This window comes from Leucoraja erinacea, chromosome 10, assembly GCF_028641065.1.
Source record: "Leucoraja erinacea ecotype New England chromosome 10, Leri_hhj_1, whole genome shotgun sequence".
In the NCBI taxonomy this organism is placed as follows: Eukaryota; Metazoa; Chordata; class Chondrichthyes; order Rajiformes; family Rajidae; genus Leucoraja; species Leucoraja erinaceus.
In genome coordinates this window covers 8,399,880-8,422,976 of record NC_073386.1, presented here as the reverse complement: position 1 = coordinate 8,422,976, position 23,097 = coordinate 8,399,880, and the positions used below count along the sequence as shown (strand labels likewise).

The following is a 23,097-nucleotide window of genomic DNA, read 5'->3' as shown; positions in this document are numbered from 1 at the left end:
CAGATGCTGGTTTATAACGAAGATACATACAAAGTGCTGGAGTAACTCAGAAGGGCAGGCAGCGTCTCTGGAGAAAAATGATGGGTGACTGAAGTTTTGAAGAAGGGTTCCAATCTGAACATCACCCATCCTTTTCCTCCAGAGATGCTGCCTGACCCACTGAGTTACTCCAACATTTTGTGTCTATCTCAGGTTAAAAAATAGTGTTCTTGTCTTTCCTGACCATAAACAAGGACACATACTTCCACATCTGACATAAACTCACAGATATGGGCACTGGAAAGAATGGTTCAGCTGTTTTTTGGATAATTTGTGGGAATGTTATCTTTAGCTCAATGTCGAAATCGTTTTCTTGAGGAATGTTTGAACAGCACAACACTTTTTTAGTTAATCCTACTCAAAGATCAACATAAATGTCCGTAATGTTTCATGTGTTGTGCAGCTGTCTGATTTAAATGACAAGAAATTCAGAGTGTCATTGTCCATGTTACTCACTCAAAGATTCTAACCCCCTTACTGGCTCACTACAAGGTGGTGAACATTGACATAGGAAAGAGGCCATTTGGCTCATTATGAAACTCCATACTGCTTTCTCTATCCTCTAAGCCATAAAAATAAATGGGCGGAACAAGTTGCAGAACAGAAGTTGAATAACCATGGCTCAAGTTCTAGCCCAATATCCATTAATATATTATTTCTTTAAGCATGTTTATCCAGTTCATGCACTGTTGAAAATATTGTGTTTAACTTTGTTTTATTTTTCAGATTTAGGATGTATTTGGACAATTTAACATGATAGAGACCCACTTTAGAATCCCAGGTGCCTCAAACAAGCAGACTACTGAGGAAGTTCAGTCACAGAACGTAAGCAGGCAATTCTCTCACAATAAAAAATATTAATGTCACATACATAAAATCGATGGCAGTAAGTAGCTGTCTACCCAAGAGTCATAGTCATATAGCACAAACAGGCCTTTCGTCCCAACTTGTCCATACCAACCAAGATGCCAATCTATGCTGGTTTCACTTGCCAATATTTGACACCTATCCCTTTAAACCTTTCCATCCACTTCATCTATCCTGCTAACAAAAATAAAGCGAAAGCACTAATGGTATCAATAAATATATTAAGTAGAAACAATAGACCCTGGGATCATCTATGAAAGGTACAGTCAGTTAATATGTCAAATCAAATAACAGTGTGATTACTCTCACGTTCAGAAACCAAGCACAAATTGCCAATGTTTGGACGAAGCATATTGTGAAAGAATTTCTACCCAAAATGTCAGCACATTCTAAATACAAAGTAATTACCAGGACGATTCATTGGTGCTGTGGCCAAAAGATAGCCAGCCACAGAAGGCAATTTATTTCCATGTCAGAATGGTTTGTGACTTGAATGGAAACATGCAGGAGGTACCTACTGCCTTTGTCTTTCTAAGTGTTGGAGACAATGGTTTGGGAGGTGCTGTCGATGAAGGCAAACAACTGCAGTGCCTCTTATAGATGAGGTACACTGGGGCCATGGTACATCATGACCAACTGGATGGAGCATTGCAGAGACTGGTTCCTAATTACAAAATCATCCATGATCTTAATAACGATTTTGTACATATAATATAACAGCTAGGTAATCTGCTCATCATTTTCTACCTTGAATATATACATTTTATATGGAAACCAGATTGTGATTACAGCAATATGTTTAATACATGATCCTTATCAATAAAAACATCAATCTACACAACTTATAAATACAAAATATAAACATTCCCATTTATATTTTCAGAAATGGCACTCTTAATATTTATTTTCTGAGGAAGAATCTAGTGAAAGGCACCACCAAGTAAAGAGCACATACCACTCATTTACATGATGACATCACTGTTCCTTATTTACAAGTATTAAGGCTGGTGTTTTCACGTGCAAATATTCAGGAATATATACGCTAGGATGCTGCTTTAAAAAGACGGATCCCTTTCAGATAAAGTTTTTGCTCTTTATCTCCTCCCAACCCTGCTTTGCCTATCAGAATCAGTTTAAGATTCATTTGTCTTGTCAATGACTCCCAAGGGCAGATAACTTGAACCTGTTTGAACTCCTCAGCCAGTCTAAATGCACAGAAATGAGGTCACTGGGAATCTTAATAAGTATATATGTAGGGACATATTGGGAACACCCCAGCTTTAAATAGTTACTGCTCAGCATTACATGTAAATAGTGCATCAGCAAAAGTACAAACCTCACAAGCAGACTTTAAGTCAGCACCATAGATTTTAGACAGCACGTGTAAGGAGGAGAGGTTACAGTGAAAAGACGCAGGAAAACATTTACTTTTGACACTGGAACCGTCTGAAAATATTTGTGCCTTACTTCAGTGACAGTACGTTTTACTGGTTGCCTTCCTTCAGAAATGCCCAGATCAAGCGGTTGACCAGTTGTGGTTGGTCCTGCTGGAGCCAGTGGCTGGCTTCGGGCACGACATGCAGTCTGAAACAATTCCTCACATAAGACTTTGAGAGCTGAGCCATCCTGAACTCCATAAATCCTTCTTTTTCTCCCCACAATAACAGGGTGGGTGACACCACCTCATTCTGATTCAAGGGCAGGCTACTGTAAAATGAAGGTCACATCATTTAAAATAAGTTTAGATGCACAATCCACAGGAATTCACGCTTCTATTTTTTTTACCTATCGAACAGTGCGGAAACATAGGCCCAGTTCCTTTTGTGCTCTATTAAACATAGAAACATCGAAAATAGGTGGATGAGTACGCCATTCGGCCGTTCGAGCCTGCACCGCCATTCAATATGATCATGGCTGATCATCCAACTCAATATCCTGTACCTGCCTTCTCTCCATACCCCCTGACACCTTTAGCCACAAGGGCCACATTTAACTCCCTCTTAAATATAGCCAATGAACTGGCCTCAACTACCTTCTGTGGCAGAGCATCCCAGAGATTCACCACTCTCTGTGTGAAAAATGTTTTTCTCATCTCGATCCTAAAAGATTTCCCCCTTATCCTTAAACTGTGAACCCTTGTTCTGGACTTCCCCAACATCGGAAACAATCTTCCTGCATCTAGCCTATCCAACCCCTTAAGAATCTTGTAAGTTTCTATAAAATCCCCCCTCAATCTTCTAAATTCTAGCGAGTACAAACCGAGTCTATCCAGTCTTTCTTCATATGAAAGTCCTGACATCCCAGGAATCAGTCTGGTGAACCTTCTCTGTACTCCCTCTATTAAAATATAATTCTGATTCTTTCCCTTTTCCTGCAAGGATGCCTTTGGGATTAAAATGGCCTAGTCTTAGTGTTATGCACCATGGATGAGGCCCAGGCAGAAGTTAGTTATTGTTCAGCATAGACATTGTGGGCCAAAGGGCCTGTCCCTGGCATGTACTGTTCTATATGTTCTAAATGGATGACTCTTATTTTCAAACACTAGTCCCTAGTTCTGATTTTCCCACAACAAGAAATATTTTCTCCACTTAAACCCTCAAGATCCCATACATTTCAGTCAAATCCTCATTCACATTTCATATACTCGGGTGCAGGAAAAGTAAACTGCCCAAAAACATGATAAGGGTAACTCTGAAATGTGCATCTTCATTATACCCTAATCTGGTCGTAAAGAGTGCTGAGATTTTAGTACATCTTTCCAACCTTTGGGAAAATAATTATAAAGCACTTAATTAAAAATTAATAATAATTAAAATAGCAAGATCTCCCAAAATGTTACACAGTATTGATTATCAGAGGATAGTTTGACACAATTCAAAGTTCTGATGTAGATAATTTTCTCCCAAAGGTGATAGTTCTAGATAATAAACTATAACAGTGCATTTGTACTAGAAAAAGTGATCACTATAAATGAGACTAAACTAGATCAGACTTTCTAATGTTGCTTTAAAGCAAACAAACCTTATAAACTATGTCAAGCTGGGAACCTACCCATTCATAGATGTATTTGAACTTGAACATAAGAACACAAGAAAATAGGAGCACGAGTAACTCTCTCAAGCCTGCCGCACCATTCAGTATGATTATAGTTAACATGCCCTTAAGCCTCATTTCCTTTTCTATCCCAGTTCCTTAAAGCCTTCAATTTCATGATCTTTCAAAATAACCACAAAAAACTGCGGAGTTGTGCATGCAATCCAGTCTTTCATGCAAAGCAGCCTTCCCACCATTGACTCCATCTACACTTCATGCTGCCTCTGGAAAGCAATTAACATAACCAAGGACCACTCACACCCTGTTCATTCTCACTTCTCCCCTCTCCTGTCGGGCAAAAAATACGTAAGCATGAATGCACATACCACCAGATCCAAAAACAGCTTCTTCTTAGCTATATCCAAACTCTTGAACAGACCTCACATATCCTAAGAATGTACCCCAGTCTTCCAAACGACCTTGTTGTGGCACCCGTACTTTTTTATCTTCAGTTACTCTGTAGCTGTAACAATATATCATATTCTCTATTTGTTTAAGAAGGAACTGCAAATGCTGGAAAATCGAAGGTACACAAAAATACTGGAGAAACTCAGCGGGTGCAGCAGCATCTATGGAGCGAAGGAGATAGGCAACGCTTCTGGCCAAAAACCTTCTCTCCTTCGCTCCATAGATGCTGCTGCACCCGCTGAGTTTCTCCAGCTATTTTGTGTATCATATTCTCTATTTTCTTTTTTGCACTATTGTACTCAAGTAGGTGTGGCCCGCTGGGATACAATGCAAAGCAAAGTGTTTTACTGCATCCTGGTACACGTGATAATAATATACTAACAATAACACCTATACCTCTGGGTAGACAATTGCAGAGATTCACCACGTCTACATGAACATGAACTTGAAGCCAAATAGGTGATGACATAAATAAAGGGTTTTTTAAGTCTGCATTTAATTTTCACACAGGCTCTGCTTTTTCTAACCGTTTACCACACCATACCTGAATACGTTCCTGAAGTGGTCAAGTGGTCCGGAGAAGGCGCCACGCTGGGAAAAGATGTACAGGTAGGCTTCCATCTCGTCTGCTGTCATCCTGCACTCTTTCGACCTAATGCCTGTGCTCTGACTTGTGAATAAGTACTTCAACACCTGTAGTGTAAAATAGGGTTAAACATTGGTGTATCAGTGTTTATTAAGTGTGCTGAAAGCACTTAGTCTGAGATGCAATGTGTAACAATGACACACTAGCACAGCTAGTACAGCCACTGCCTCACAGCGCCAGAAACGCAGGTTCCATCGTGACCTCCAGTCTGTGTGGTGATTCATATTAATATTACTGAGACTGTAAGGTACGGTCCAGGTGATCCAATATTTTCCCACATCCTATAGACATCGGGGTTGAGCGGATGCGAGGGGGCAGGGGATTTAGTTATTGAGAATATAGGAAAAGTAATGATGTGAGATTAATATAAGGTTCATGTAAATAGATGACTAAGGAATGACTCGGTGAACCAAAGAGACTATTTTGTGTTGCAACTCTCTATGGCTTTAAGACCACATTTTGCAGCAGGATTATTGTTTTCTCTGACATAAAAAGTAACGTTTTTCTAAGAAAAAGCATTAAACTGAAATGTTAGCACTGTTTCTCTCCCTGTTCTCACTATTTCTCGGTTTAATACAGAAACTTGCGATTTTAATTTGCAGATAGTCAGTATCCACGGTGTTTTGCTTTTGTCTCTCCAGTTGCTACACATTTCCGCATTTTATCTTCTTGGACAGTGATGGCCAAAACCTAGGGCTTGAACGACTATGTTCGGGTGAGAGCAGAAGACCACGAGCCAAAACTGTTGCTGAAGCTTCTTGTGTTTGACAGATTAGCAATGGAAGGCTGTTAGCCATTTGCAGAAATGTGGCATTAGCATGTCATCACTTGCTAATCTTTCTACTGTGCATGCGAGGCCTGGTACAGGAGCTGGTTTTAGCCAGAGACTTGAGTCCTGCTTCAGAGTTAGTTAAAACTCTCCACTCTATCTGTCCCACAGCCACAGAGTCAAGAAGACCATCTTTGTCTGGGCAGCTGCCCTTTCCATTGGACTTACGAAGATGGGCTCTTTGACTCTCTGCCAAAGTCTTCAACCACCCATTGCCAAAGTCTTCAACCACCCATCTTGTCACCTATCCAATGCTCTCCATCATCTGCATGACATTCCCAATCTACCCAAACCCTCCCATCTTCTGTCAATTCATGCTTCCATCATCTGCCTTGTGCTCCCTGTAAAATGCCGGAACCTTAATCATAAGTCTGAGCTCACTACAATGCCACTTTAGATATTCAGTTAATTCCCTGTCAATTCAACTGTGCTATTCTTCTGTTCAGTCACTTGCTTGTGCTTGCTACAATGATGGAGGAGGAGGGCGGTTTTACCACAAACAATGCAACATGCCTTAGGCTTTGTGCAGGTTACAGGTTGGATTTCCTAGTTCTATGAGGAAACTAGCAACTCACCCTCTCCCTGTTACAATAGGCACAAAGGCAAGAGCAAACACACGTCCTTCAAATGGCATACTTCTATGTGTGCATTATCTGTGTGTGTGTGTGTGTGTGTGTGTGTGTGTGTGTGTGTGTGTGTGTGTGTGTGTGTGTGCGTGTGTGTGCGTGCATGCGCATGTGTAAAAATGCAAATTTCCTCGAAGATATCGAATATCATAATGCTGTTATGCCTTATGTGGCAATAGTTCAATGAAGTACGTGCAATAGGTTCACAACCCATTGTCCTACAGGTTCAAAATAATGCTAAGTATAAATTCTGCAATCAGTTCTCATTTTCAAATTGCAAATATAAGCAAGTACGTATTTCTTTTTTCTAAAGAGTTCAAGAACAAATCTACATTAACTAAGAGTAACTGAAACCCAAGTTTACATGTCAGAGACAAACGTACTACAATCTGCTGGTAACACAAACAATGTTAAAATTACCCCCCAAAAGTTTTTTCTTTATCATTATCTAGGCATAAATCTCGCACAATTTACTGCTATATAACTGACTTCTTGTGAATTAGAAGCTAAAATAAATAAAAAAATTTTTTTGCATTTTATAAATTTTAATATCTTTTAAACATTATAAATTTGAATGTCTAAATCATCGCTCACCTTGAAATCATTCATCGTAAGAGCAAATTCAGGAAGCCATGGCACTTGGCAAAAGAAGAAATAGCTTGATTTGATCAGCTGGGAGGGATGTCGCATCACGTAATCTGTGAAAAATATATCAATACATTAAGACAATGCATCTAACTATGGGTTTCTTTGGAATGCTTTAGCAATTCATATTTTCAGGCAACATACAGCAGCCGTTCTATTGAAGCAAATTAACCAGAGGCAGTCATTGAGAACATCGATCTAGTGCATTGCCTGTGCACTTTTTTGATTCTATTGATAAAACATTGACTAAGAAATAATTTCATTACAGACCTAGAATCTGTATTGTTGTGTAATATAACGACCCTTATTGCTGACCTCAAAGAAAATTCCTCTCACAAGGACAGCAATCTCCAGCATCTTTTCTGTTGTATATTAAATAAACATGTGTCACTTTGGTACATTATCAATCCACAAAAATGGTACCTTAATACGGTATCTAATTTTTTTGTTGACAACTCAGCAAGACAATAATGCCCCTGTCCCACTTAGGAAACCTGAATGAAAACCTCTGGAGACTTTGCGCCCCACCCAAGGTTTCCGTGCGGATCCCGGAGGTTTTTGTCAGTCTCCCTACCTGCTTCCGCTACCTGCAACCTCCGGCAACCACCTGTAACCTCCGGGAACCGCACGGAAACCTTGGGTGGGGCGCACAGTCTCCAGAGGTTTCCGTTCAGGTTTCCTAAGTGGGACAGGGGCAACTGTTTATATAGTTCCTTACAATATGAAGGCCTGTCATTGCTATTGATGCTTTTGAATTACTTGGTGTAAATGACGTGCTCAGCAGGTTTATAAACTTCAGCAAAGCCCATTGCAGAACATACATGCTTTAGGCTTGAGAGACTCAAATTTATTCAAAGACTCTTCACAGATGATCCCTGGAACTTGTCAACAAAACACTGTTGCAACCAGGACAACGGCAACAATGGTTATATGACACACTCCATCCAGAGACAATTGCCTTTCTGTTATTAACATTTGATCATAACGAGTAATATATTTTATATCATTATATCTCCAATCTGTTCTAAAACAAAACTGATTTAACATATTTATAAATCTCATAAATTTAATCAAACCACTGGTTTCTGCACACTCTGGTGCTGGTGTTACCCATTTTTCAATTGTAAATTGCATTTAAACATACAGCATCCTGTACGAATAGGAATAGTTGGCATAATAAGCCCACTCCAACATTTAATACGAACACAAAGAGCTGACTGTAACTCCAACTCTATGTTCCGTCTTTTCATGGTAACCTTTCAACCCTCACATAAACAATATCTTCACTTCTGCCCTAAATGCTTTCATTGCAAAAGGATTTGAGTATAGGAGCAGGGAGGTTCTACTGCAGTTGTACAGGGTCTTGGTGAGACCACACCTGGAGTATTGCGTACAGTTTTGGTCTCCAAATCTGAGGAAGGACATTATTTCCACAGATGGAGTGCAGAGACGGTTCACCAGACTGATTCCTGGGATGTCAGGACTGTCTTATGAAGAAAGACTGGATAGACTTGGTTTATACTCTCTAGAATTTAGGAGATTGAGAGGGGATCTTATAGAAACTTACAAAATTCTTAAGGGGTTGGACAGGCTAGATGCAGGAAGATTGTTCCCGATGTTAGGGAAGCCCAGGACAAGGGGGCACAGCTTAAGGATAAGGGGGAAATCCTTTAAAACCGAGATGAGAAGAACTTTTTTCACACAGAGAGTGGTGAATCTCTGGAACTCTCTGCCACAGAGGGTAGTTGAGGCCAGTTCATTGGCTATATTTAAGAGGGAATTAGATGTGGCTAAGGGGATCAGGGGGTATGGAGAGAAGGGCAGGTACGGGATACTGAGTTGGATGATCAGCCATGATCATATTGAATGGCGGTGCAGGCTCGAAGGGCCGAATGGCCTACTCCTGCACCTAATTTCTATGTTTCTATGTTTCTATGTAAATATATTCAAAGATTATTTCTATACACTTTATGTTAATAGGGGATTGCGCTAAGGTAAGGTAATACTTTACTGAACATTAGTTTAGTGATACACCGCGAAAACAGGCCCTTCAGCCCACGTCGCCGACCAGCTATCCCCTATACTAGCACTATCCCACACACTAGGAACAATTTACTTTTTTTTTTAACCATAGTCAATTAACCTACAAACCTGTACGTCTTTGGAATGTGGGAGGAAACCAGAGCTCCTGGAGAAAACCTACACGGTTATGGGGAGAATGTACAGATTCTATGAATAGACAATACCCATAGTCAGGTTTGAACCGGGGACTCTGACACTGTGAGGCAGCAAATCTACCACTGCTCCATCGTGCCGCCCCTAACTGTATACAAAAAAAAATTGCTGTACGTATGTGCTTGGCAATAAAGAACCATTGAACATTGACTCAGTATCCACCACCTATTAATGGAAGAGAGTTCCAAAGACTTACAATTCTCTGAGAGAAATACATTTTGCCTTTCACCTATTTTAAACAGGCAAACTCTTATTTCAAACAGTGACCATGACTTCTAGACTCTTCCATAGGAAGAAACATTATTTTCTTATTCACCCTGCCAAGATAGCAGATATTTTTTAATTGATTCAGCTCCTTATACTTCTAAACTCCAACTCTAATCTGCCCAACATTCCTCACAAGACAAAAAAAAACTTGCACCTTCCAAGTATCAGTCCAGTGAACATTCTCTGATTGTTCCAGTGCATTAACAATCTTCCTTAAATAAGGAGACAAATACAAAGTTCAGTACCACAGATCTGGTCTCACATAGCTGAACTGTAATTCCATCCTGCCGATTAACCGGGTATAGATGGAATACCTCTGATGTTCTTCCCCATCATATACTCACCTGTCCAACTTGGTTTCTGCTCTCGTTATCTTTCAGTTCACCTTTCTATCTCCTCTCCTTCCCCCTCTTCTACCTGGTTCCATCTACCCATCAATCTCCTTCACACCTCTACCCCATTCGGTTCCATCTATCACCTGCAAATCTTCGTACCACCTCTCTATTGTACTTCTGTACACTGGCAATACGTCATCTTTCCTCTCAGTCCTAATGCCGTCTTGACCTGAAACATTGATATACAACTTTGTGAATCCACAAATGTTGCTTCATCCACTGAGTTCATCAAGAGTTCTATTTTACAGCCCAGATTCCAGCATCGGCGGGTTTCTTATTCTTCGCTACATGTACCTATGACTCTAACCCCTCCAACACCAACAGTTCAAGAGAGTCAAGTCAAGAGTGTTTTATTATCATATGTCCCGGATGGGACAATGAAATTCTTACTTGCTGCAGCACAACAGAATCTGTGAATATGTGTTTTTTTACATTCCGGTGTATAAAAAGTGTGGCATAATTCACAAATAAATTATTTCACCATGATTCAGATTAATCAAAAACCCTCACAGCGGCTGTATGTTCATAGTTCATGAGGTTTGAGAAAATTTCATTAATGAACGAAATTCCTTGTTTAACATGCGTTCCTATGCGTTTTTTACACTTTATGTTTGGTGTCCACCATAAAAAAAAGTTATATGAAAGCTTGATAGTTGGTTTCTTCACTTTTGCTGTTTTCAACATACAAATGTACTTTCTTCCTATAAGCATGGATGTAACTAAACGAGCGATATTCCTATTATCTACTGAAACATGCGTTACGTACGTTACACAGTGTCCAAGAGTCGACACCAAAATGAAAGCAGCTCCTGTTTCTTCCAGTATTTATTTTTTTGTAATTTCTTTCTCATGTTTTGAATAAACTTTATGGAAGTAATTGTCCGTCCACACATAATAAGAGATTGCAGGTACATCATTTGATGGAAATATAGTTACCGCAAAATGCTAGTGTTACCCGTGTGATGGTGGACACCAAAAATATTAACTAATTTTGGCATGCAGCAGCTTTGGCAGAATCTTGATATTAAGGTTACTTTCTTCTCAGAATTTCATTTTGTATTGAGTTCTTCAAGCTAGAAATTTTTCAATCTTCTTGGGATGTTCTGTGGTCTTAATTTACCATTGTGGTGTAACGGTGGTTACTCTAAAATAGGGTGGACACCAAGAGTAATCACAGTTTTCCGCTTTGGAATATGGCCATTTAGAGCACATTATGCCAAATTCATCAAACGTTTTGCTTATTACTGCGAAACCTGCAACTCTGCAAAGCAACAAACTTGAAAATGTTTTGAATTATAATGAAATTAATGCAGAAATTGCCTCTTTATTTCATTGTGTCAAAGCATGTCACATTTCTGGTGTCCTAAAAATTGATATTTTTGAGATATAAACCGGTTGAATCAGAGAATTAATTTAATTCCTAACTTGATTTTATCTATACTATCTCTTGCCCATTTGAGTAACAATCCATGAAAGAATGAACACCATACTACTTGAAACAGTGGAGATATGACATTTTCAAATGTTCCATGCTGAAATCTCTCCAGTATTGTAAAAATACACATATGTAAACATAGTACATAATGGGGGAGGAGAAAAGAGAAAAAAATAATAATAAATAACAAATATAGTGCAATAATAGTATTTTGCAGTTCAGAGCTCAGAGCTTATTTGTTGTTGTGTTTAATAGCCCGATGGTGCAAGGAAGAAGCTGTCCCTGAACCTGGACATTACAGTTTTCAGGCTCCTGTACCTTCTTCCTGATGGCAATGGTGAACTGAGTGTGTGGCCAGGATGGTGCGGGTCTTTGATGATTTTGGCTGCCTTTTTGAGGCAGCGACTACGATATAGATCCCTTCGACGGTGGGGAGGTGATGGACTGGGCAGTGGTCACAACTTTTTATAGTCTTTTTCGCTCCTAGACGTTCATGTTGCCAAACCTGGCCACAATGCGACCTGTCAGCATGCTCTCTACTGTGCACCTGTAGACGTTTAGGAGAACCCTCTTCGACATGCCGAATCTCCGTAATCTTCTCAGGAAGTAGTCGCTGATGTGCCTTCTTTATAATTGCATTGATGTGCTGGGTCCAGGAAAGATCTTCGGATCAGTCTGAAGAAGGGTTTCGACCCGAAACGTCGCCCACTTCCATCGCTCCATAGATGCTGCTGCACCCGCTGAGTTTCTCCAGCATTTTTGTGTACCTAAGATCTTCGGAGATATGCACGCCCGGGAATTTGAAGTTTTTGACCCTCTCCAGCATCGTCCCGTTGATATAAACAGGATTGTGGGTCCACTTCCTTGCCCTACCAAAGTCCACAATCAGTTCCTTGATCTTACTGATGTTGAGAGCCAGGTTGTTGTGCTGGCACCATTTGGTCAGTCAGTCGATCGATCTCACTTCTATACTGTGACTCATCCCCATCTGTGATTCATCCGACAACAGTGGTGTCGTCGGCGAACTTGATGATGGAGTTCGCACTGTGTCCGGCTACACAGTCATGAGTATAGAGAGAGAAAAGCAGGGGGCTGAGCACGCAGCCTTGAGGTACTCGCGTACTAATTGTTACTGAGGATGAAGTGGTTCTGCCAATTCGAACAGACTGTGGTCTGTGGGTGAGGAAGTCGAGGATGTAATTGCAGAGGGATGCGTAGAGACCCAGTTCCGTGAGTTTGGTAACCAGATTGGAAGGGATGATGGTATTAAAAGCCAAGCTGTAATCTATAAACAACAGCCTGGTGTAAGTGTTTTTATTGTCCAAGTGGTCCAATGCGGAGTGAAGAGCTAGTGAAATTGCATCCTCCGTTGACCTGTTGTGGCGGTAAGCGAACTTTAGTGGGTCGAGGTTCTTGTCGAGCTAGGAGTTGATTGGCACCATAACCAACCTCTCAAAGCAGTTCACCACCACAGACGTTAGTGCCACTGGTCGATAGTCATTGAGGCACATCACCTTCCTCTTCTTGGGCACCGGTATTATTGATGCCCTCTTAAAGCAGGTGGGAACTTCAGACCTCAGAAGTGAGAGGTTGAAAATGTCCGTAAAAACTCCAGCCAGTTGGTCCACACAGGTCTTGAGAACTCGACCGGGTATACCATCAGGTCCAGGCGCTTTCCGAGGATTCACCCCCCAGAAGGATCTTCTGACATCGCCATCTGCGACTGTAATATCGTCCGGGCGAATGGGGGCTCGGGAAGGCACATCAATGTTCTCCCTATCGAACCGTGCATAGAACGTATTGAGCTTGTCAGGGAGTGATGCTTCATTGTCGTTTGAGCTGCCTCCTGATTTCGCCTTGTAGGAGGTGATTGCATTCAGGCCCCGCCACAGTTGCCGAACATCCGTCTCATCCTCCAGCTTAGGGCAGAAGTCCCTTTTGGCCTTTTTGATGGTCTTACCAAGGTCGTATCTGGACTTCATATAGACCTCTGCATCGGCAGACCTGAATGCCCAGGATCTGGTCTTCAGAAGAGGTTTTTTGTTGGAACACAGTCCTCCACACATTTCCTTATGAAGTTGGTAACGACTTTGGCATATTGATTCAGGTCCCTTGCCGGAGCCTTGAACATTGCCCAGTCTACAGATTCCAAGCAGTCCTGGAGTTGTTTCTCTGCTCCCCCCCCCTCGACCAGCTCTGTACAGTCCTCACCTCTGGGGGTGCTTTCTTTGTATTGTATTCAAATTCAAATATTGTCATTGTCTCAATTAGAGACAACGAAATGAATTTCCCTTTACAGTCAGTATCATAAAAATAAATAAATAATAAATATTAAAACATATATTAAAAAATAAAATAGAATTAAAAAAAAAGCACAAACACAGAAAGTCCACGACACAACACAACACAGTGGCACCAAGGTGAGGAAGGCACCATTGTCCAGCCAGCCTCCCCTCCGATCTTCCCAGATGTTCATCCGTGGTCGGGGCCTTCCGAGCACCCGCAGTCGCCGCCCCGGGTTGGCCCGATGTTCAGGCCCTCACGCCGGGCTGGTGGAACGCCGACGCCGATCCCCGACGGTGAGCATCCTCCTCCTCAGCGGCCCGGACCTCCCGATCAGCCGCCTCCCGCAGCCGGAGTCCGCAGCTCCCGAGTCCGCAGGTCGAGCCGGGCAGAGTCGCAGGACCCCGCGTTGTTGATCAGCGCCGCCCGCGTTGGGAGCTCCGCAAACCGCAGCTCCAGGATGTCGGTGCAGCAGGTCCAGCACTCCGGGCTCCAGACGGCGACCCCCGGTAAGGCATCGCCAGCCCCGCGATGTTCCAGCGCTGTCCCGCCGCTGCTGGAGCTCCGGTCGATCCCGGCAGGAAAGGCCGCGCCAATCCAGGTAGGTAGGCCGCTGTGGGGGGAGGGGGGGGGGGGGGGGGGCGAGGACGCGACTCGAATAATAGTCGCGTCCTCACCAGGAAGCGGCTGAAGGACGGTATCCCCCGCACCGTGCCCTCTTCCCCCACATAAAGACATTAAAAAAATCATAAAAAACACACATCAACATAACTAAAAAAACAAAAAAACAAAAAGATCCCCGGCTGAAGGTGGAGGCTGCTGGCACCAGCACCACCGGAAGTACAATGTTCTTCAGTTGCTGCCTGTATGCAGGAAGAAGCAGCACCGCTGAATGGTCGGGTTTCCGAAGCGAGGGTTAGTGATAGGTGTCTTTGATGGTGGTGTAGCAATGATTGAGGGTGTTTGATCCTCTGCTGTTGCAGGAGACATGTTGGTGGAAGTTAGGGAGCGATTTCTTCAGGTTGACTTTGTTGAAGTCCCCAGCAATGGTGGTAAACGCCTCGGGTTAAGTTGGCGTCTATGTGGCTCTTGCATTACAGTGTAGGAAACGTACACTGCCTAAATGTGAATTTTCATAAAAGTAGCACTTGTCAGAAATCTCAGGTGTAACATTATTAGTGAAAGAACTGCAGGGGAATGAGAAATTTCAAAAAGGTTACATTTTGAAACACAATAGGAGGTGAAGAAATTAAATACCCCTGTTTCATTAAAAGAAGCATTTAATTGGATGTGCCAATTAATTCCCATCACACCACGTTAAGTGGAGCAAAGTAAAGGCTTGCTTCATCTCAAGAGAATTCTTTCTTGCAATGAACAGCTCACAATGGCTCTTGGATTGATTTATTTGTCTGGTTCATTTCAAAAATAAGTAGGTAAATTAAACACTGTTTGACCTCAACAGAAATATCTTTCAACATCCTCTGGGTATATGGATAGAAGCACGTTGCCATGGTATAATCACATTTGACCTTGAATATTAAAAATGAATGTGAAATAATTTCTGTTTTTGGCACCAAGACTAATGAGGGTCAACCTGCATTTAGCAGAAACGGAGCAAGATTTACAATGGTGACAAACTGCATCCTGTCTGATGAAGGAACCTGGAGCTATGATGTCCATTGATTTTCTTTACAGGCAACCCAAGGAGGATGCATTGATACAACAAGTCCTAGTTGTCAAGCAGAATAATAGATTTTGAAGTAGTGAACCTGCTTTAGCTGCTGGATTAATTATGCCGCACAAAGTAGTGAGGGCGATTCTTGTTCTTGGTTCTTGCTTCTTGGGTCCTCCAAAATATTCCAACTGGAATTTAAACTGGAGGTGGTAAAGGGAGGGATTAAGCCTGAAAGGGTATTAAGTACAAATTTACTGTTCTTATTTATTTTGGCACTTTGGTTCTATTCTTCTATATCAGGGCTTCCCAACCTTTTTCGTCCTGTTTACCCCTGGCAACTTTAATAGCACATAACAATGTGATTTCACATATTCATGAACAACTAATGATGAACTGATACTAGTATACCAGAACCAAACACAGTCAGTCAATGAGAAAAAATATGTACAAATCCAGAATCAACAAATGTACCCCATGGGTAGCAACATCTGGGAATCCTTGTGCTATATCCTACTGAAAGGTGTATCTTTGAAGTAGTGGTCTGGATTTTTAAATATAATGTTTGATGACTAATGTGATAGGGGAGTCCAGCACAGGAACAGGCTCTTCAGCCCATAGTGTCAATCAATCAATCAATCAGTTTTATTCGTCACTTGCAAAGTGCAAGTGAAATGAATTTGCCAGCAGCGGAACAATGAAAAAGAACACACAAAAACACGATAAAAATTTAACACAAACATCCACCACAGCATTCATCACTGTGGTGAAAGGCACAAAATTTGGCCAGTCCTCCTCCATTTTCCCCCGTGGTCGGGACCTCAACCCTCCGCAGCCACCGCTGCAGGCGTTCAGATGAGTGAAAGTCCAGGTAAGTCCTGAAACGGTGCCTCCCCCACTGGTAACCAGGTTGGTGGCTTCAGGTTGGTGTAGGCCGCAGGCCAGCGGTCGGTGGCTTCAGGTTGGTCTAGGCCGCAGGCCAGCGGTTGGTGGCTTCAGGTTGGTGTAGGCCGCAGGCCAGCGGTTGGTGGCTTCAGGTTGGTGTAGGCCGCAGGCCAGCGGTCGAAGGTTTAAAGTTCCCGCCGCGCCGCAGCCAGAAGCACCGCAGACCTCAGGGCCGGTGGTCGAAGCTCCTCTCCAGGGGTCCCCGGCGAGGGACCCCGCTCCTAATGGTAAGTCCCCGCCGCAAACCATGATGCTAAATTAAACTAATCCCATCTGCCTGCACGTGATGTATATCCCTTCACTCCTGATATTCTTGTACCTATCTAAAAGCCTCTTAAATTATATTCTCATGTCTGCTTTTACCACCACACCCGGCAGAGCGATCGATGCACCCACAGGTTTTTTGTGAAAAAACTTACTTCCCTCATCTCCTTTAAACTTACTCGCTCTCACTTTAAAGCTATGCCCTCTAGATTTTTTACACTTTTACCCTTGGAAAAAGACTCTTGGTTATCTATCCTATCTGATGACTCTTATAATTTCATAAACATCCATCAGGATTAAACTTCTACCAGGATGTAAAACTATATTCTGGATTAACTTTAATCATTTGCGTTCTATATAATTCAGTTACTCAAATCTAGTTGCGGAATGTCAAACAGGTTACACTAATGAACAAAAACAAATTAAGGAAACTATTTTAAAAATAGAAACTAATTTTCACCAATTAAATTATAAAGGGATCACAAGGAAGATAAGAAAGAGGGATGATTCACTTTGAGACTATGTCAGAATCCCACTGTTGAAACTGTGATAATTAAAACCAAGGCATCTCCTCCATTAAAATAAATGTCTAGGAGAGCTGAACTTTTCACAAACAAAAGGGACACAAGAAGAGCTGATCACCCAAATGGAAAATAGGCAAACATTAAAACCTCTGAAGGAAGATACTGTACATCAATACATCCTGTCCCGTTCTCTAGATCTCTAGAGTAAGATGTTAAGATTTCTTGTCAGAATGAATGACTATTTTTCCCATTTATAGACTTTAAACCAGATAATTGTGGAGTAAGATGAGGAGGGTTTAATTTCTGATTAAAAATGTGGAAGTCGTGATGCAGCTCCATAGGACTTTGGTTAGGCCGCATTTGGAGTGTTGGGTGCAGTTCTGTTCGCCCCATTACAGGAAAGATGTGGAGGCAGGAAACAGTTTGTTCAAGCCTTGTTTAGATGGCACCAGTAAGCTACGGGGATCAAACAACTACTCTGCTATTACTTGTGGACCAAGAGGGTAGATTGTTGGTTCATTCCCATTGAGAGCTGGTCCATAGGTTGAGCCAGAATGGTGTGTGTGTGTGTACAGTGGGAAGTAGGTAAAGATGATCTGGGATGAAGGAGATGGATGGCTGAGGAACCCATGGACTCTGGGCACAATGTCACTGGTAGTGGAGCGGCACTTACTCCACAGGTCTAGGGGTTTCTTATAGAAACTTACAAAATTCTTAAGGGGTTGGACAGGCTAGATGCAGGAAGATTGTTCCCGATGTTGGGGAAGTCCAGAACAAGGGGTCACAGTTTAAGGATAAGGGGGAAGTCTTTTAGGATCGAGATGAGAAAAACATTTTACACACAGAGACTGGTGAATCTCTGGAATTCTCTGCCGCAGAAGGTAGTTGAGGCCAGTTCATTGGCTATATTTAAGAGGGAGTTAGATGTGGCCCTTGTGGCTAAGAGGATCAGGGGGTATGGAGAGAAGGCAGGTACAGGATACTGAGTTGGATGATCAGCCATGATGATATTGAATGGCGGTGCTAGCTTGAATGGCCGAATGGCCTGCTCCTGCACCTAATTTCTATGTTTCTATGTTTCTTGGGTTCACAAATGATACTCTTTCTATGAACAACCTTTTATATATTTAAACATAATTAGTTCAAAGGATATTATATATTTGTTATTTCTCATATCTCAGTGTTTTCTCTCGTCTGTAATTACTGGTTAAGATTTTGCTCCACACATGGTTGGTAACCGTGTGTGCTTTTTAAATTTTACATAGGATCATGGACAGGACAATGGCCAATGTTTTAACAGAACACTTTCCTCCACTTCTCCCACATTCATTCATACCCTTAATATTAAAAAAAAAACATGATCATTCTTGTGCTCCCTTCCATCTGGTATCATTTTCAACCCCCGGAGGATGGATGCTGCTGCCAATTGTTGTGCCCCTCCCGTCCTGACATGGGGGGGCTCAGCCGACTCAGCAAAGACAGAAAATTAAACCATATGGGCTTGGCTTGGCTCTCACTGGAAAAATCCATTAACTCTGCAAGACCTCAAGGACGTCAATCAGTTATCATTAGGTAAGAGGTGTCAAGTGGTTTGAAATGGCACTCACCGCTAAAAACTGCAGGATGTGGGCAATTCAGAATAATAACCCTGTTCAGCATCTCCGGGTAATAGATGGCAAAACACCAGGCAATCAGTCCGCCCCAGTCATGGCCGATCAGAACACACTTCTTGTAGCCTGCACAAAAGATGAAAACCAAATTGCTCAGCCGGTGAATGAAAGAAAACAAATGTAGGAAATGTTCATCAAAACAGGAAGCTGGAGAGTGCATCATTATTGGTTTTAAATATATCCCATTCTTTCTACAGCTGTTCTCAAGATCAAGTTACACGTTACATTTGGCTGAAGGCGTTTTTTTTAAAGAATCCAGTTGGTCTCTGTAGTTATGGGAGTGTCACCACGTCCTGACCCTGAACGCTATCGGCAAAATAAAACCTGAACATTAATTGGCACAGCAAGCTGCTTGTCTTGGCCATTAGCTTCTTACAGACTTGGGAACTTGAACCTTGTTTTTCTAGGATTCCTTGGGATTAACTTCACCATTAAAAATTAAAAAAAAAAATATATATATATATCCTCAGGCTTTAATCAAGAAAAATCAAAAACCACCCTAACAAACTTTCACTGCCTAGATTTTGAAGTTAGTGATGAATAAACACCAACAACCATTCATCACTTAAGGATCCCAAACTAAAACATCTCCCATCCCCTCCCTTTTCTCCAGAGATGCTGCCTGACCCGCTGAGGTACTCCAGCGCTGTGTGTCTATCTTTGGTATAAGCCATATCTGCAGTTCTGTGTTTCTACATTAATTAAACACATGGGCATAATGTATTCCATGGAGTTTTGAATAGGAACTTTATCGTTGAAGGGATGTTTCAACCCAACACCATCTGCAGGATGACTGGACAGTGTGACCAGCACAAGCACCTGTGAATCTCCTTCACCACCAGGTTACTGCTACATACAGGGCCTGAACCAGGAAGTGCAAGTAGAAATACTATGTTTATCACCAAATAAAACATAAAGGAAAATAAAGACAAAGAAAGGCAGAATTAAGAAGTGGATGATAATCAAGAAGACCACGATGCAGAAAATCTAAAATAAAAGCAGAAGATGCTGATAAATTCATAATTATTTCTCTTTCCACAGGTGCCACCTGACCAGCTGTTACCAGGCAACTGAACAGTCCTCTCATCAGAGTGTGCGCTACTAACCTCTACCTCATTAGCGACCTTTGAACTATCTTTAATCAGAGACAGACACTAAGTATTGGAAAAACTCAGTGGGTCGGGCAGCATCTCTGGAGAAAAGGAATGGGTAACGTTTCGGGTTGAAACCATTCTTGTGTGAAGAAAGGTCTCGACCCAAAACGCCACCTATTCCTTTTTGTCCAGAGACGCTGACTGACCTGCTGAGTTACTCCAGTATTTAGTGTCTATCTTCAGTATATACCAACATCTTCAGTTCCTTCCTACATATCTTTAATTGGACTTTATCAGACTTCAATGTTATAACTTGCACTAAATGTACCCTTTCTCCTTTCTCTCTACACTGTGGATGACTGTTTTCATTGACCAGATGGCATGTAAACAAAAGTCTTTCACTGTACTCGCTACATATGGCCATATAACAATTACAGCACGGAAAACAGGCCAGCTCAGCCCTTCAAGTCCGTGCCAAACAATTAAAAAAAAATTTTTTTTGGTGACATGTGACAATAATAAACTAAATTAAGTGAAACTAAACTAAACTAAACTAAACTTCTGAGTGTTTCCATGATCTGTTAACCCAGTCTACAAAGGATATTTAAAAACATCTTTCTTGACCTATAACAAGAGTATGTGTTCCCTGCCTGATACTGATGGAAGCAGCGTTATTTTACATATGTTGTAATTGAGGATGGGCTCATTACCTCCACTGAAATATGGTTGCATAAAAATTTGTTAACGCATCAGTTAGTTAAATTAGCAGACCTGGAAAATGTAGCTCTCCTTTGGAGAATAAAGAACAACGTCATTCTTACTGCTAATTCTAAACTTGCTGCCTGAAGCATCATTAGAAATGTGCCTATTATTTCAACATAATTGTATGCATTTATCTAGATTAGAGCAGAAAATGAAACATTGGCTGCTTCCATTTAATTCTAATTTAGAAAGAAACAACTTTGAAGATTCACAGATTAGGCCTTTAATTCCCCATCTTTCAATACACTGATTGATTAGTAGGACTGGGTGTTACAATCCCTAAGATTTCACTACAATTGACATTCTTGGGGGTGACCACTAGGTGAATTTGCTAACGATCAGACACATCTTCAGTTGTGTACCTCAACGTCACTGAGTGTTTTGGCCGTTTATCACAAGACACCCTCAGTCATGGCAGGCCCACCGCAGGGTGATCAGACCTGGGTGTGTGTCTTATTGCTAGCCTCTAGATGGTCACGTGGCAGCCCAGACAGCATCTTTCCTCTTCAGCCACAGCCAGTGACTGCTCCGTTCGACGGCATTGGCAAGTTCTTTTATTGCCCTCCTTTGCGCCTGCCCTTTGACTCCTACTTCCCTCAGGAGCCTTGCGGTGGAACTGGCTACAAAGCCCCTGCACCCCACCTCCACTGGACACACCCTTACACTCCAACCTCTCTCCTCTGCCTCAGCTGCAAGGTTTGAATATCGAAGCTTTTTCCTTTCATAAGCCTCGTCCACAGCCTCCTCCCGTGGGACTGTCAGCTCAATGATGAAAACACGCCGTGAAATAATAGTCATGACTGCAGAACAATGCCAACGTGTAAAGTGGTAATTTAGTTTAGTTTAGTTAGTTTAAAGATGCAGCATGGAAACAGGCCCTTTCGGCTGAGCAAGTCCACGCTGAACATCATTCACCTGTGTACACTAATTCTATCTTATCTCACTTTCTCATCCACTGCCTAAACACGTGGGAAAATATTTACAGAACCAATTATCCTATAAACCTGCAAGTCTTTAGGATGTGGGAGGAAAGCAGAGGAACTGGAGGAGACCCATGCATTCACAGGGGGGAATGTACAAAGTCCACACAGACGGCACCCGAGGTCAGGATAGAACTTGGGTCTCTAGTGCTGTGAGGGAGAAGCTCTCCCAGCTGTGACATTGTGCCACCCTAATTGTTGACACTGTATCTGCCTTTTGCTGGGAGATAAACAGAGAGATTAGAAAATTAGAAAAAAAAAGTAATTACGGGAGAAAATGCGAAATGCCTGGTGATTGAGCAACAACATAAAATACCCCAGGGAAACCAGATCAGGCGATCCGTTGCGTCACTTACCGAGTGAATCCACAATCTCCTTTATGTCGGTGATCAAACAATCCAGCTGGTAATTTTCTCGACCAACGGGTGCATCGGATTCCCCATATCCCCGTAAATCAACTGCGACGACTCGGAATTCGCACTTAAATTCTTGAAGCTGATAACGCCAAGAAAACCTGTATCAGGAAATAAAACACCTGTATCAGGGGTACATGAGATGAGAAATGTTGACACGTCTCCAGATCAGGCGACTTTTAACCCCCCTTAAATAAAGAAAATGATAATTTTCTTATCCTGCACCGACCTAGACTTTCTTGTTATTGTAATATAATTGTGAGAACTTATCTACTTTGAGCAGAAAATGAAACACTTCGGATTCAGAGCAGAAAATGAAACACTTGCTGCTTTTTGAGGGAAATAGCAGCTTTTAATAAAAGTTAGTAATCTATGTTTATAAGGCTACTATTACTATCTGGACTCCTTGTTCAAAAGTAGTTGAATTCTTATCCCTCCCAGCTTCTCCTTGTTATGCTTCCAGTGTTTGTGTTGCTACTTCCTTCATCTGTGGCATCTGCACATTTTGAAATCTGCACAGGTTAAGATAGAGAGTAAATGGAGATCAGATTAGCCATCATAGGGATCAATACTTTGGAGAGTTGAGTTCCTTGTGGTATCAGGACATTATGGTCTCATGACGTCAGAAGCTGGGGGGTCGGGATCTTCAGATGATTGTGGACAGATTAGAGGACTGGACGGACCAGAGCCAATGACTCAAAGAGAAGCTATTTTAACTACAGACACCACATCACCACAATATTGGACCAGCGGTGGTCGATGGTTGAAAGGGTCAAGTGCTTCAAATTCCTGGGCGTGCACATCTCTGAAGATCTTTCCTGGTCCGAGAACACTAATGCAATCATCAAGAAAGCTCATCAGCGCCTCTATTTCCTGAGAAGATTACGGAGAGTCGGTTTGTCAAGGAGGACTCTCTCTAACTTCTACAGGTGCACAGTAGAGAGCATGCTGACCGGTTGCATCGTGGCTTGGTTCGGCAACTTGAGCGCCCTGGAAAGGAAAAGA

At 42.0% G+C, this 23,097-nt stretch overlaps 1 protein-coding gene and 1 long non-coding RNA gene across 2 annotated transcripts in view; one reads left to right on the top strand and one right to left on the bottom strand.

Annotated features, from left to right (window-relative positions):
- Nucleotides 1-769: 769 nt before the first annotated feature.
- LOC129700748 (uncharacterized) lies at nucleotides 770-7,049 on the top strand. Its single transcript, XR_008724094.1, has 3 exons — nucleotides 770-864; nucleotides 4,918-5,016; nucleotides 5,695-7,049. It is a non-coding gene; the product is annotated as an uncharacterized LOC129700748 (long non-coding RNA).
- The window catches only part of ephx4 (epoxide hydrolase 4), a 31,934-nt gene continuing 9,681 nt past the window's right edge, over nucleotides 845-23,097 (bottom strand). The window contains exons 3-7 of the mRNA XM_055641400.1: nucleotides 22,036-22,193; nucleotides 18,781-18,909; nucleotides 7,103-7,206; nucleotides 4,952-5,100; nucleotides 845-2,613 (exon numbers count right to left, since the gene is read on the bottom strand). Coding sequence (XP_055497375.1) covers nucleotides 2,391-2,613; nucleotides 4,952-5,100; nucleotides 7,103-7,206; nucleotides 18,781-18,909; nucleotides 22,036-22,193 — 763 coding nt within the window. The 3' untranslated portion in view covers nucleotides 845-2,390. The remainder of the gene's footprint in view (nucleotides 2,614-4,951; nucleotides 5,101-7,102; nucleotides 7,207-18,780; nucleotides 18,910-22,035; nucleotides 22,194-23,097) is intronic.